At 40.6% G+C, this 14,104-nt stretch overlaps 1 protein-coding gene across 4 annotated transcripts in view; it reads right to left on the bottom strand.

The window, feature by feature from the left end:
- The window catches only part of LOC103739936 (chondroitin sulfate proteoglycan 4-like), an 83,860-nt gene that overhangs the window by 41,735 nt on the left and 28,021 nt on the right, over nt 1-14,104 (bottom strand). For all 4 annotated transcript variants that reach the window (XM_029567059.1, XM_029567061.1, XM_029567060.1 and 1 more), the window contains 2 exons: nt 12,196-12,666; nt 8,514-8,690 (listed from right to left, as the gene is read on the bottom strand). In XM_029567059.1, coding sequence (XP_029422919.1) covers nt 8,514-8,690; nt 12,196-12,666 — 648 coding nt within the window. The remainder of the gene's footprint in view (nt 1-8,513; nt 8,691-12,195; nt 12,667-14,104) is intronic.

Below are 14,104 nucleotides of genomic sequence, written 5' to 3'. Positions count from 1 at the left end.
ATATAAATATTGTATTTATATAAATAATATATTTATATATTATATATTCATATAAATAATAGAAAAGAGTTATTGTGATTTTATGCCATCAACTCTACCCCCTTTTTCTTGTAATATTTAAATTTCTGTCATTGTTTTTTACTTCCTCACCATGGCTTTAAATGACCACAGCAGTGCATAAAGTGAGTCAGCCAGGTTTGTAGAGAAGATACCTGGTCCTCCCATACCAACTTAGTTTCTTGTTAGGAAGAGCTAAGTCCCAGGACAGGACTACAGGCAGGCAGGACTAACCTAGCTGGCAGGACTGGGATGATGAACAGTCACAAGAAAACTTCAAACCTCAGGGTAGCAACATGGCTTCCTTGCCTGGAAATCAGAGACCTCTTAATGTGGTAAAGCATACTGACTATTTGGAGAGCAGGGTATGGGTTATTATAGGGGGTATGGACTGTCATAAGCATTAGTTTCTAGGGGCTCTGAAGGATAGATGTTTCAAAAGATGAACTCCTGGAACTTGACTCAACCCATTAAAGGTCAGGTTTGGAGACTGGGGAGATGGCTTAATCAGTAAAGTGCTTCTCACACAAACATGAAGACCTGCATTTAATTCCTAGCACCCACATAAAAAGTCAGGTGTGGCTGGCATGTGCCTGTAATCCCAACACCTGGGAGGTTAAGACAGAAGAATCTCAGGGGCTTCAAATCAGCCAGTCTGGAATTGGCAAGTTCCAGGTTCAATGCAAGTTGGTCAAAAATCAGGGTGAAGTGACTGAAGAAGATACTCAGTGTGGAATCCTGGCCTCCACATACATGTTCACATCCATACAAACTCTGCTCTCAGATGACCCACGCTCAAATCCCACTTTTACTAACTAGACAGCATTAGTTAAATGACTTAACCTTTCAGTGCTCCAATTCTATTCATTGTAATCCTCATTTGATTTCAAGAGTTACTGAAAGAATTAAATCACAAATCATTTCATCATTTACATAATACATTTAATAGCTAAGCCTGACTCACTGCAGAGGCTCCATAAACACTGGGTGCTTCCCCAGTACTATCTCCAGAAACCAAAAGAATAGAACTGCATCATGCTGGGAGTCCTTATGCCCAGAAATCAACTCTCCATAGGGAGAGCTTTCTATCTATCATCCTTTTTCTCCTGATGTCTGCAGCAATCACTCCCAGGCTCACTGAAGACCCCTTAACTTTGTTCCTGAGCATCTTTGACCAGGAAAACCCTTCCCCATAATACTCATATGAATGAATCATTTAATTCATTAATAGCAGACTTCTTAGAAAGGTCTACTTATAAGGTTGGTCCTTGGCTGGTATCTGAGATTATTAAACAGTTTTCTACACTAGTTTAAAACTTTCTGTACATGATAATAGGGCTTACTGTGTCTAAACTGCAGTGCAGTCTATCCCAGTCTCTTGCTTTTCTTCTGGGAGTCAGGGATTTGGATACATACCAGGCAGAAGGTACTTACCTGACTAGCCCCTTGAAAGAATCTCAGGCACTAAACATCTATGGACTTTGTGGTAGAAAACACTTTGCATGTGTTGTCACAAGTCACTGGGCCAACCAATGTGCCCTGTGTGACTTCACTGGAAAAGCACTCTGAGAGCCTGACCTAGTTTCCTCTGGGCTCCACCCTTTGCAGTTTCCCTTTGCTGATTTTGCTTCAGTTTTTGACTGAAATAAATCTTAGCCATGAGCATGCCAAGTCTGGAAGTCCTTGCAGATCAACCCACCTTGAGGAGGCCTTGGTGCCCCTGACATGCATGCCTCCTTCCAAAGTTCCCCTCCTTGAAGAGAATTATCCCTCTCTGCAATGTCAGTGTTTCTGATCAGATCCAAGTCATTCTGTATTCCTTAAGTGCTTTGTGTAAAAATACAATAGGGTACTACTCAGTTTATAATACCATTTTATTGTCTTTCCCACTGCACATGAGCTTCATGAGGGCATTTAACTCTTCAATGTGTATTGATCCTCTAAAATATGCCAGCTTCTGTTTGGGACCATGAAGTTACCAAAGGGAAAACACAGCTAAAGTCCCTGCCAAATGGAGCTTACATTTACAGGAGGAGGCAGACAGCAGACTCTTTGATGTAAAAGGATTGAGTACTGAAAAGAAAATGAAATCAAAGACAAGGGACAGAAAACAAGTACATGGTACTTCCTCTGGGTGGTCAGGAGGGCCTTTTGAAAGTACCACTTCTAGAAGCTGGCTGAGCCATGGCATAATTCTGTACCATATGCCTAAAAAAAAAGACAAAAACAATGAAAATCCTCCAAAGACTCTATTCACATCCGTCATAATTAAAACTAAGGGAAAAAAAATCTTGTTTGGTAAATGAACTGAAACAGCTTGGTCAGACCTTCATTGACTAACCTACATTGACCATTGCCTATAATAAAAGAAACAAGCTCTTGGGATGTCTCTATTTTAAATCACCAAGACAGTTCTACCAAAGTTACAACTACACCTTTACAACATGTCCCACAGTAGCACTTTCACATTCAGATTTTAGGCATGCTAACTTTATAACCCAGACTATTTAGTTTCTCAATCAAAGAAAACTGAAAAGTATTCACTGCTAATGTCAAATCTCCACCTAGGCTAGGCTGGAACAAACTGACCCAAAAGGAAATTGGAATTGGAAATTGATCCAAGGACAAAAGGAAACATAGCAGTCCTACAGCTTCTCTATCTTGGAAGCCCAGCTACACAAGATCAGAGACCATCAACCAAGAGTTCCAGCTATAGCATCCTGAGTGACTGGGCACTCAGAGGAACTGAGGGATTGGCAGGCAAAGCAACCCCTCCCTATGGTTCACACTGGCAGTTTATGAACCTTAAATTCCAATCTTCTGATTTTATGCAAAACCTTCAAAGCAGGGAATACATTTAAAACCAGATAAACAAATTCAGAAAGAGCCAGTGCCAAATACCACATTCATCAAGACTGAAGTTGCACACTTGCTGGCCTAGACCTGACTACCCAGGGAATGAGGGAAGAATAAAAGAAATGGTCCTTACCCCCAGATACCCCTTTCCTCTTGACAGAGAACACTCTTATATTAAGGTTGCAGGGAGGCAGTCTGGGCAGACCCTCAGTCAGTCCCTCAGTTCCTTGTGGAGTTTCTATTTGCCTAATTTTAGAGGGAGGACAGAGACAATGTCTAGGACATGCATTTCCTCTACCACATTTTAATGTTTCTGAATGTCCAAGTGATAGTATATTTAAGATAATAAGCCTGTGATGAAGTTGATGGCCCACAGTACAACTGAGGACACCTTGGGATAGAACATAGAGCTTTGATTCTTGCCATAAAGAAGCCTAGGAGTAAACTGCCTTCTCCCACGCTTCCGCCCCTCACCCAACTGCAGTCCTTCTCCCATGTCTGTCTAGCCCTTGACCTACCTCGCTATTCTCTTCCCTAGATCTTTCTTATCCTAGAGTTCTGCTCTGGAGTTGCGAACCTCTCCTGAGGTTCCGAGAATCCCATGCCCATGTGTGTTGATGCAACTGCTGCATTCCTTAAAAACCACAGCACAGCTTTAGGAACAACAGCACAGCAGCTTGGGAAAGTGTTTCTTTTTGCCTAATAAAGACATCCCTTGATAGCATGGGCATGATGAAAGAGCCTGAATCAGTCAGGAGTAACGGGTGGGGCAGGGCATGGCAGAGCATGGTAGAGAGAGTGTCCAACACCAACAGACCTGCCTTCAAGTTCATTCCTTCCCGTGTGACTACTCTGTGCTTCAATGTTCCCAGCTTAGAAATAAGGGTTTTCATCCTAGCAGTTCCCTGGGAGGGCTATGCAAACACCAGTTATAGAAGGGGCCAGGACTCATGAACACACAGTAAATATAAAGTTTTATAGCTGCAGTTAACAATTATTGACAGCTATACCTCTTCCCAGCAGCCAACAGACCATTTCTCAGATGACTGTAGAGTGACCTCAATAGGGATTGCTACAGAGGAGCCTTGTGTGGGGGGGTGGGGAGGGAGGCAGCCGAAAGCAGGTCTACAAGCTTGACCAGGCAGCACATACCACTCCAGGAAACCAGGGTAGTGACTGTGAAGTAAACTCATAACATAAACAGACAATTTCCAAAAGAAGAAACACTAATGATTTTTCTAATGAAATGCAGAGAGTGTATAGTGAACCAAGGGAGGAGCTATAGCTATAAAATAACTAAAAGCACTAAAAAGTCCATTCCTAGATCCAATCGTATTGAACACATAAAAACAAATGTTACAGCTACAGCAATTTGGACTGGAGAGATGGCTCAGTGGTTAAGAACATTGACTGCTCTTGCAGAGGACCCAGGGTCGATTCCCAGCACCCACATGGCTGCTAACAACTGTCTGTCAACTCCAGTTCCATGGGATCTGATGCCATCTTCTGACCCCCTTGGGCATTGCATGACACGGGTGCACTTACACACATGCAGGCAATACATTCATACACATAAAATAAAAATAGTAAATAAAATATTTTTTAAAACTCCAGTAACCTTTTGTCTGTTTTGTTTTTTATTTGTTTCTTATGTTTTATTTCAGACAGGGTCTCACTATGTAGCACTGGCTGGCCTGGAACTCACTATGTAGACCAGGCTAGACTCCAATTTGTAGATATCAACCTGCCTCTGCCTCCCAACTCTTGGGATCAAAGGTGTGTACTACCACACCACTGTTTAACTCCAGCAATTTTTAACAATGTAATACTGCCACCTGGAATAGCCCCTGTTGGGCCCCTGGGTAGCCTGTACAATGATTTAATTTGTCCCATAATGTTTCAAAAATTGAAGTCAAAGTTTACTGCTTCATATTTCACTGCTATCCTCCTTCTTTTCTTCCTGTCCCTGTTACGTATCTGGCCACTGCTGTCAACAAGGACTTTTCAGGTTTGCGTTAACAGCTGGTGATCTGTTGCATCATTCTGTGTCATGGAAGTCTCCGTACTTGGTGCTTAGAAAACAACCTTTAGGGTTGAGGATGTAGCTCAGGTGAAAACGACTCGCTTGACACGTACAAGGCCCGGGTGATACCACACACACCAACAGACCAAAACAAAAAACAAAAAACCTTTAAGTTAAAATAGTTTGCGTTTAAAATCCCTCCCTAAAAAAGGCACACTGAAGAAAGCAGAATAGATGGATTGTCAGAGTAGAAGTTAAGAGAACCTACAGCCAAGCCCTTATCAGGCCCTCATTTGTCCTTGGGCTTTAATGTCCTTACCTGTAAGGGAGACAATTTGATATTGTGTTTTAAAAGAGACCATATAAAAATGTACATATTTATATATACAGACAAGAACAGAAACACACAAAATAGTATGTATACTATTGAATATATAATCCATAAATATGCAGTTTGTTTTATTAAGATTTTATAAATCATATGCATATTTAAATAGCACATGTTTAAGAGATACAGTATGATAATTCAATACCATGTGTGTAATGATCAGTCAGGGTAACTGGCATTTCCAGCTCCTTAAGCATTTGCCATATCACTTATGCTGGGAACCTTCAAATTCATCTTTTCTAGTTCTTTATATGAACATGTTTATTATAGATCAGTTGATCTATATTAGTTGCTTATGAAGTCAAAAACTCATGATAGCGGGACGTGGTGGTGCACGCCTTTAATCCCAGCACTCAGGAGGCAACGGCAGGTGGATGTGAGTTCAAGGCCAGCCTGGTCTACATAGTGAGTTCCAGGACAGCTGGGGCTACAGGGAGACCCTAAAAAAAAAAAAAAAAAAAAAAAAAAAAAAAAAAAAACCACCTCATGATAAACAAATGAAGTCTTTCAGACCCATAATTAAATTCAACTACATGGTCAGTCAGAGTATTACTTAGTTTTTTCCTATTATTTAGCTGTAAATATAACACACTTCAGAAATGGAGGGAGATAGGACAAGGGTAGAAGTACTTTGAAAACTACTATAAGTTCACACTGAAAAGAATAAAAGGCACTGTTAAAGAAGAGGAAAAAGTACCCCAGCAATAGAAACTATGATTTCCTTTTAAACATTATTGCCTTGGAAGGGATCAAAGTAGCCCTCATGGGATCCTGAGTTAGTTCTCAAGAGAATATATCTTTCTAAAACAAACAAACAAACAAACCTTCCCTGTTCTGTGGCTTCCTGCCTTGTGATGTGATCTCTTTCTCTTTCAGGGACTCCTGCTATTGTGATGCCTATACCACGAGACCTTCAAGAGAGCCAGCATCATGCTGTGACGATCTTCAGACTCCACAATTATGAGTGAGCTAAATAAACGTATTTCCCTCACAAATCGCCTATTTCACTATAGCAAAAGAAAATGATTTGAGATCTGTTAATGAGAAGACTAGAATTCATTTTTAAGGTATAAAATTCAGCTTCCATGATAGTCAAAGCTAGTGTTCCCCATTATTAGGCCTATTACAGATCTTCATCTCCAAAGGCCATTTGTACATATACACTGTACAAATAAGCATGTTTGATTAGACCCATGGACCATAATTTGCAAGTTCCTGATTTTAACTGCTTCTCAATAGGACAGTATTAACATTGTGAATGGGACATTTCTTTATTTTGTAGGCTGACCCACACATTACAGGATATCATTGGCCCATTGGCATTAAGTACAGCAGCATCTTCCAGTCAGTATGACAATAACAACAAAAACACTGCCTATATTTCATGCTCTCGCCATTTAAGGGCAGGTACCAACACCAGGTGGATCTGTCGGATTTTCTTTTTTCTGCATTTCCTTAGATCAATCAACTTCCTTGAGACTTCCACAGAGATATTATTAACTATCTGCATGCTATGTGGTACAAGCAAAGCAGAAGTTGTCCAAAAACTGTATAAGATTTCTCTCAATCAAATTTCAAGGTGGACACATTCAGATTCCTGCATGGAGAACATACCTGATGAGTAAATCTACTAGAAGCTTATACATGTGAATGGCCAGCAGCCTCCCAGAAATACAACCATACTAAAGGAAAAAGCAAGATCAAGCCTGGTCTAGAAAACACAGGCCAGTGCTAGATATGAACAGTTTTATCCCTTCAACAAATACTTCCTGCTATCTATTTGTCAGACACAGGTGCAGACCATGACAAGAGGTGTGTACAACCTATCATGCTCACTCTATCTTCAGACTGTCACTCAGCCTCCATGCAACGACCTCATCTGTCCAATAAGGAAAATAGTAGCACACACCTCAGCCCTCAGAAAGGTTCCTGGCACATAATAACAGCTAATGTTTTTTTTTTTAGTACTTGCTAGTATTAGTTATAATTATTCTCTGAGCCAGTCTTGTTCATGCTCAGTTCCTCAGAAGCAGAAACATAACGAAACATAAGTGTAATTTGAAACCAGTGAAATCTATGAAATGAAAGCTTGGGGGGCAGAGAGTGTGAGCTGGCAGCCTTCGTTTACCAGCGCTGATGCTGGAAGTGCTGATGTGGCCAGAAATGTGCTATTAGGGCCGGAGGTTCCTGCACATCAACCCCACTGTGAGGGCAGCAGAAGCCACACAGTAGATGCCACCCCAAGGTGGCTCCTCCATGACTCCAGGTCAGGAGAGGAGACAAATAGTAAGCACCCAGCAGCTAGGAGATGCACATCTATGAACATTTGTAAACTAACCCTGGGGTGTGTCCAGAGAGAGCAGAAGAGATGGAAACTCCCACACCAGCAATATATAGTTGTGTAACAGTGCAGTGGTCTTATTTCACCCCAACACTAGTGTGGCCTATGTTTAGCAATAATAGCTGCCACTTATTGAGCACTAGCCACTTTTAAGCACTGTGTGAGAGTTTTATATTATCTTTTCTTTGGTCCCTTCCCCTTCTGCATTATCTTCTCAATTAATACTCATAACACCCTCCTACCCAATGACACCAAATACCTTTCCCAAAGTCTCATGACTAGCAATGAAGAACCAGGACTCTTACTCAGATGTCTATTGCAAAACCATCATGTTACTGGTCTAGTGGGAAGTGTCCACGTACAGACAGACACCTCCCTAGACCGCTGTGAAAAGACCATGCCTCAGTAAGTGCACTGTGAGTGATGCCTGCTCGAGAAATGCAGAAATCAGGGTCAGCAAGATGACTCAATGGGTAAAGGCACTTGCTGCCAAGCCTGACCTAACCTGAGCTCAATTCCCAGAACCCACATAGTAAAAGGGGAAAACTGACTCCCACAAATGTTCCTCTGACCACACATATGCCATGGCATACATTCTCTCTCCTCTCTCTCTCTCTCATACATAAATAAATAATAAATCAAAAATAAATAAATGCAGAAATCACCATCTAATGGTATCCAATTGAATATTGGTAGGTAATAACTAATATTTATTTGAAACATAAGGACATGTTAACTACATAAACATGGCCACATGTCTTACTTTTTAACAATACAAGTAATATAAATGAAAATTGGTTTGGTAGCTTCAAAGTTCTCATGTTAAATCAAAAGCATGCAGCACTTACCTGGAGGATTTTATTGGCTATTATTATTGGAACTTCATCATTTACAGGTTCAACAGTAACAAACAGTGTCTGGGGAAGACTCTGTTTCGCAAGCTCTGAGTTATCTGCCAAGATGGTAAAACTGTCCAGTGGCTCCTCAGTACCATCATGAACATAGTAAATCAATTCATGTTCCACCTGTCGCCAAAACCAAAAAAATTACCAACCAGCATAAATGCAACTCAAAAGCATGAATGAAGTGCTGTAAAAGAAGTCTTCATTTTAAAAATCTCTCTAAAACACAGAAACATGTCTTCATCCCATAAGTCCGAGTGACAGTGAGTCTGTGACCCAACCACACAATGGTAAAGAATTTCCAAACCCCAAAAGCAGTTGTTGGAATTCTGAAGAGTCTCTGGAATTGTGTTTGTTTTGACAAAATACAGCTAAAAATGTTAACAGTTCAACTTCGCCCATTCCTGTGGCGTACTTCCTTTGAGCAAAGTCTTTTGATCTCTCAGAGGTGTTTCTGACAAGAGTTGAAAAGTTCAGTTAGGGCCTCAAGGGAAAGTTGTGGCCACTTGAACACAGGTGCTATGAGAATTTCTTTGGAGTTCTGGGAGTGGAAGAATTCCTGACCACAGGCCCTGGAATATGCTGTGTTATTTGAGAACAAGCCTGGGCGGGAGGCTGATCAAAAGATGAGAGAAGTTTGAAGTTAAAGCACTTTAGGAGTATCACATCTCAACAGTAATCACTTCCAAGATACTTTTCCTGGAGAAATGTCCAAATTATATGTCATTTAATGAGAGATATGTCCCCAAATTGCATGTCATTTAATGATGATATAAAAGCCAAGAGAGGCTGTGTCTATCTTTAGACTCTAAAAACCAGAAAGATATCTGCTCATCTGAAACTGAAGGAAACAAGAAACTTGTAGAAAATCCTAGCAGGTTAAAAAGGATCTGGTTCCCTGGCAGCAAACCCCAGCTGGACATGGACTCTCCAGTAAGGCATTAACGGTTACAGCCATAAGTTTTCAAAGACAGTGTTACTTTAAGCAAAATGACAATGTCTCAAAACCTGAAGATCTCAGGGGTCACACAGAGACAGTGTAAGGAGTCACGCAGAAAACAGGGACATGTGACCTTGCCTCATGTCCATGATCAGGATGCATAACAACACAGATTTCTGAAGGAATACATGTATCTCCATACACAGACTTCAACCTTATGAAAATGGTTAATCTCCGACCTGACCAGCACAGCGCCAAAATTTAGAGCTTGGTCTCTCACCTAGAGTACACAAGGTAAAAGGTATTCAACTCAACTCAGCAGAACAGGTGGTTGTTACAGGCAGGTTTTCCATCTTTTGAGAGGGAAGCCATGATTAAGAGATTCCTGCATGGGGTGAATGCAGAGTACTCGTCCCTGGGCAAGACAGACGAGGTGCTTCCCAGCCCTCTGCATTGTTTCTTCATGGCTTCCTAGTGATAACTGGTTAAGTCTAGCCTCCTTGACACATGATCTAGATTAAACCTCTTATGGATAGAGGCATACCCCCTCTAAAGTGTAGCCCCAAGCAACCTCTGTCCCTGGCTTAGCCTGTGAAGCACTCCTCAGCTGCCCAGACGGCCTCCATATTCTTGTCCACACTGCTGCCTGTACTTGAATTTTTCTGGTTCCTGATTTGTTACCTCCCTGTTCTTTATCAAACACCTGAAAATCTAGATTAAGCACTATCCATTCCTGAACACTCTTGTCCCTGCTCTCCATTAGAATCATATATGCCAAATGTGTATTCTTGTAGGATAATCGTGAAAAATGTAATGTGAGGGGCAAGAAGACAGTACCTACATTAAAGATGGCATGCCTGGATCTTCCACAGCAGTTACTGAGGTAAGGAATACGTTCCACAGTAACAAACGATAACTCAGAGTAAGCCTTTAGTAAGTGGATTTGAATTCATTTATGCCTTAAATTCTTAAAGGCAAAAAAAGGAACATACATGTGTTCTTAGCCCGCTAAACAAAGCCAAGCAAAGACGATTTCCAACACAAGGAAAGTGTGTTGCTAGGACTTTATGAAGGAGATCTGCAAGTTACTGTTCAAAATTTTGAAAGAAATAATGAAAATTATTCTTTTATTCATAAGAAAGCAGTCTGATAATACAAAAGCAAAGAAATCTGATAGCAATCTTAAGCTGACTGGTTATTTTAGGTGCATTGTAGGCCAGATTGGCAGTTGTGTCCAGCTTGCTGGTTGCCAAGACTGATCCACTTTGAACATTGATAGCCCCATGCTTATGGCAGGGCACTCTATAAATATCTGGTGATCAAATAAGGGAATAAATGAACAAAAAAATCAAAGATTAAATATATGAGTATTACCCTGGTATCACTGAGAGGGATAGGGACAGCATGTCACTCATCTGGAATTGGGTAGTCAGGATGGCACAGTAAATTCATAGTATATACAATCAAAAGTTGGAGAATTGGGAAAAACAATATAAAGGTAAAATTCAAGGGAATTTGAGAACAGTTTCTTTCAAATATTTAAAGAACTTTCATGAGGGGAGGTTACCAGATAGCTTTAGTGTCAACTTCACACACCTGGGTTGAGGGAGCCTCAATTGGGGAATTGCCTCCATTGGACTGGCCTGTGGCCATGTCTGAGGGGCATCTTCTTGATTGTTGAGTGAAGTGCAAGGGCCCAGCCCACTATGGGTGGTGCCACCTCTGGGCAGGTGGACCTGTGTTGCATAAGAAAGCAGGCTGAGCAAGGGCCAGGGAGCAAGCCAGTAAGCAGCATTCCTCCATAGGCCTGTGTTCTAGCTGCTGTCTCCAGGTTCCTGCCCTGAGTTCCTACCTTGAGCTCCCTGATGAACTCTGACCTGGGAGATGTAAGCTGAATAAACCCTTTCCTCCCCAAGCTGGTATCAGTTAGAGTATTTTGTTACAGCAATGGAGAGACAAACTAGAACAGGAAGTGTGATTTACTCTGTGGGAATATGGCCTTTCAAATGCTGCATTTTCTTTTATTTTGCTCTGAAATTAAAATATGCAAAATAAGAAAGATTCAGTTTTTTACAAAAGTAAATAAAATTACTATCAAAATTAAGAAGTATTAGTGCAAACATCACAACCTAAAATTTCAGCGTGCTTTAAACAGGATAGTTACAAAGTTGAGGAAAATGCTAGACTAGTATGCTTGCTTCATCAAAAAAGCATGTAACTGAATGAATGTTGGTCAATATAGTCCAAAAAAAGCCCCAAAGAATTCTAGATCTCTAGATAAATCAGTGGGGAATTCTGCATCATATAACAAACAAGAGTTAAATACATAGAAAAAGATATGATAGACCTTTCAGTTAATAAATATCAACATATTACATTTTCATCAGAGCCAGGATCTAAGAGAAGTTTCCATGGAGCAAATTTCAGCTCAGCAAAAAAGAACTCACAGCTGAAATATTTCCAAAGTAAAAAGGCATACCATCTCTCGGAAGCAGTGATTTCTCCATCACTGACAATATTAAGCAATGCTGAACATCCTCTCTCCAGGGATGTTGCAGAGGGGCTTTGAGCATCTTGTGGGAGGTTAGACTTCAAGGTCCCATCATCCTCAACACCTATGGATCTAAATGATAAAGAGCCAGTTTTTCCCTTTAGCACAACATACTCAAATACATTAACTGCGATTACCTGTTTCCTGGTAAATTTCATCAGCTTCACCTTTGGAAAATTAGAGTTTTCAATATAACCATGATTTGGTGGTTTGAGGAGATCAAATTCACAGTCAAGACTCTCAAAATACTTGCTTGGAATTTTGAGGTAGTCTTGCAGGAGTGCCCTGGAGTTCCCTTCTTGAACTGTGAAATTCTGTACCTCCAGAGGAATCCACTTGGGGATGATATCCAATAGCATTTCCACTCTCCTCACAACTTGGGAATCCTTTATCACATCCAGGGAGAAACTATCCTTTTGTTGGCCAGAAGCTGTCTGCACATAAACCACACTGCCATCATCCACATCCTGCTGTGTAAAGCTCAGAGGGGACATCCCATCTGCACCCACGCTGCCACCTTCTGGCATAGATTTCTGGAGATACCCATGCATTGGTGCAGTTCTGAGTATAAACACTGCCTCTGGTGGAATATTCTCTTCATTCTCAGCCTTGAGTTCACACACAACACAGAGACACAAAAAGAAAAATCTATTGTTAAATGTAATAGTCAAGATCATTTATGAACCAAATTATTTTATATTATTATCCACAAATGGCTTATGTTATGATCAGGGTTGTTACACAACTAAAGCCCAGGTCTTAATTGGTACCCATGCCATATCAACTCTGGTTCCAAAGAAAAATAATGGTCAACAGCACTTGAGTAGCCATGAATACCTTAGCAAGGCATCTCATATAGCAGCCCAAACCCCAAAATTCAGAAAGTTTAGGTAAAAGAAATAAAACATTCTAAGGAGGGGGCTAGGGGTGTGGTGAAACACTTGTCCAACATGTAAAAGGATACAGATTTCATCCCTACCATCATAGGAAAAAAAAGTTATAAAGCGAAAGAGTAAAAGATGGTAACAGAAAGAGCAGTTGACTCACTACATTTGCAGGCTCTAGAGGATAGGTGATAGCTTGACATTCAGTAGCTCAGCGTTCCTACACATTTTTCATTTTGTTGATTCAGCAAAATCCTTTCCAAAACCGTAATTGCAACTGCTATACAGTCACTAGGGTGAACATGCCCCCTTGTGGTGAAACATATGAACTCTTTAAGCTTGAAAAGTATTGTGAAAAGTTGTTCTATTAGTTGAAACCCATTATTTACCAAACTGCTTCTGGTTTAAGCTCCTCTGTGTTTGGGATTATTGGTTGCACACTTAAAAGGCAAACATGTCTGTACACCTGAAGGTCAATGCAGAACAGCCTGTGTTTGTGGCAACTGTCCTCAAGCACAGCTTACCTACCCTACATCCTACAGGAGATTCCACTAAGTAGAGCAGTTCCATCAAACTGATGCACAGCACTGTGCCTACCAGAAGTTTCCATGTAGGAACCTGAGGAATATGTCTGGCTGTGGTCTCATCCTGGTACTCCACTGGTCTAGCCCAGTTTTATCCATCACTTTCAAGTACTAAACAAGGCCATAGCCAGAAGCATAGATCATGCAGTGGTGTCCTCTGCTGTTTTGGAAGTTCTTTCTGTATCTGTTAAATTACTGCTTCCTCCCATCATCAACATAATTCAGATCAAATGAAATCTTGCTAGTGTTGCTATTCGTCACAAATAAAAGTAAAGATCTCTAAATAAAAGTAAAGATCTCTTAATTTAACATATTTTACTCCCTTATCTCCAGTTCATACTACACTAACCATGGACATATACACAAAGATATACATGTGAACACAGCTTTAAAATAAGGTGTTGCATAGATTTCATTTTCAAGTGCAGGAAAATCAGTAACATCAAACTTATGAAACTTTGGAACTTTTCAATGGAATATAAATGTCGACAGACAGACACACACACACACACACACAGAGAGAGAGAGAGAGACACACACACATTCACATAAATTTTAAAAAATACCAAATATTTAAA

This window comes from Nannospalax galili, unplaced genomic scaffold (genome assembly GCF_000622305.1).
Source record: "Nannospalax galili isolate Female #2095 unplaced genomic scaffold, S.galili_v1.0 scaffold339, whole genome shotgun sequence".
In the NCBI taxonomy this organism is placed as follows: Eukaryota; Metazoa; Chordata; class Mammalia; order Rodentia; family Spalacidae; genus Nannospalax; species Nannospalax galili.
The sequence above is the reverse complement of the archived record's forward strand: the minus strand, read 5'-3'. Positions and strand labels throughout refer to the sequence as shown.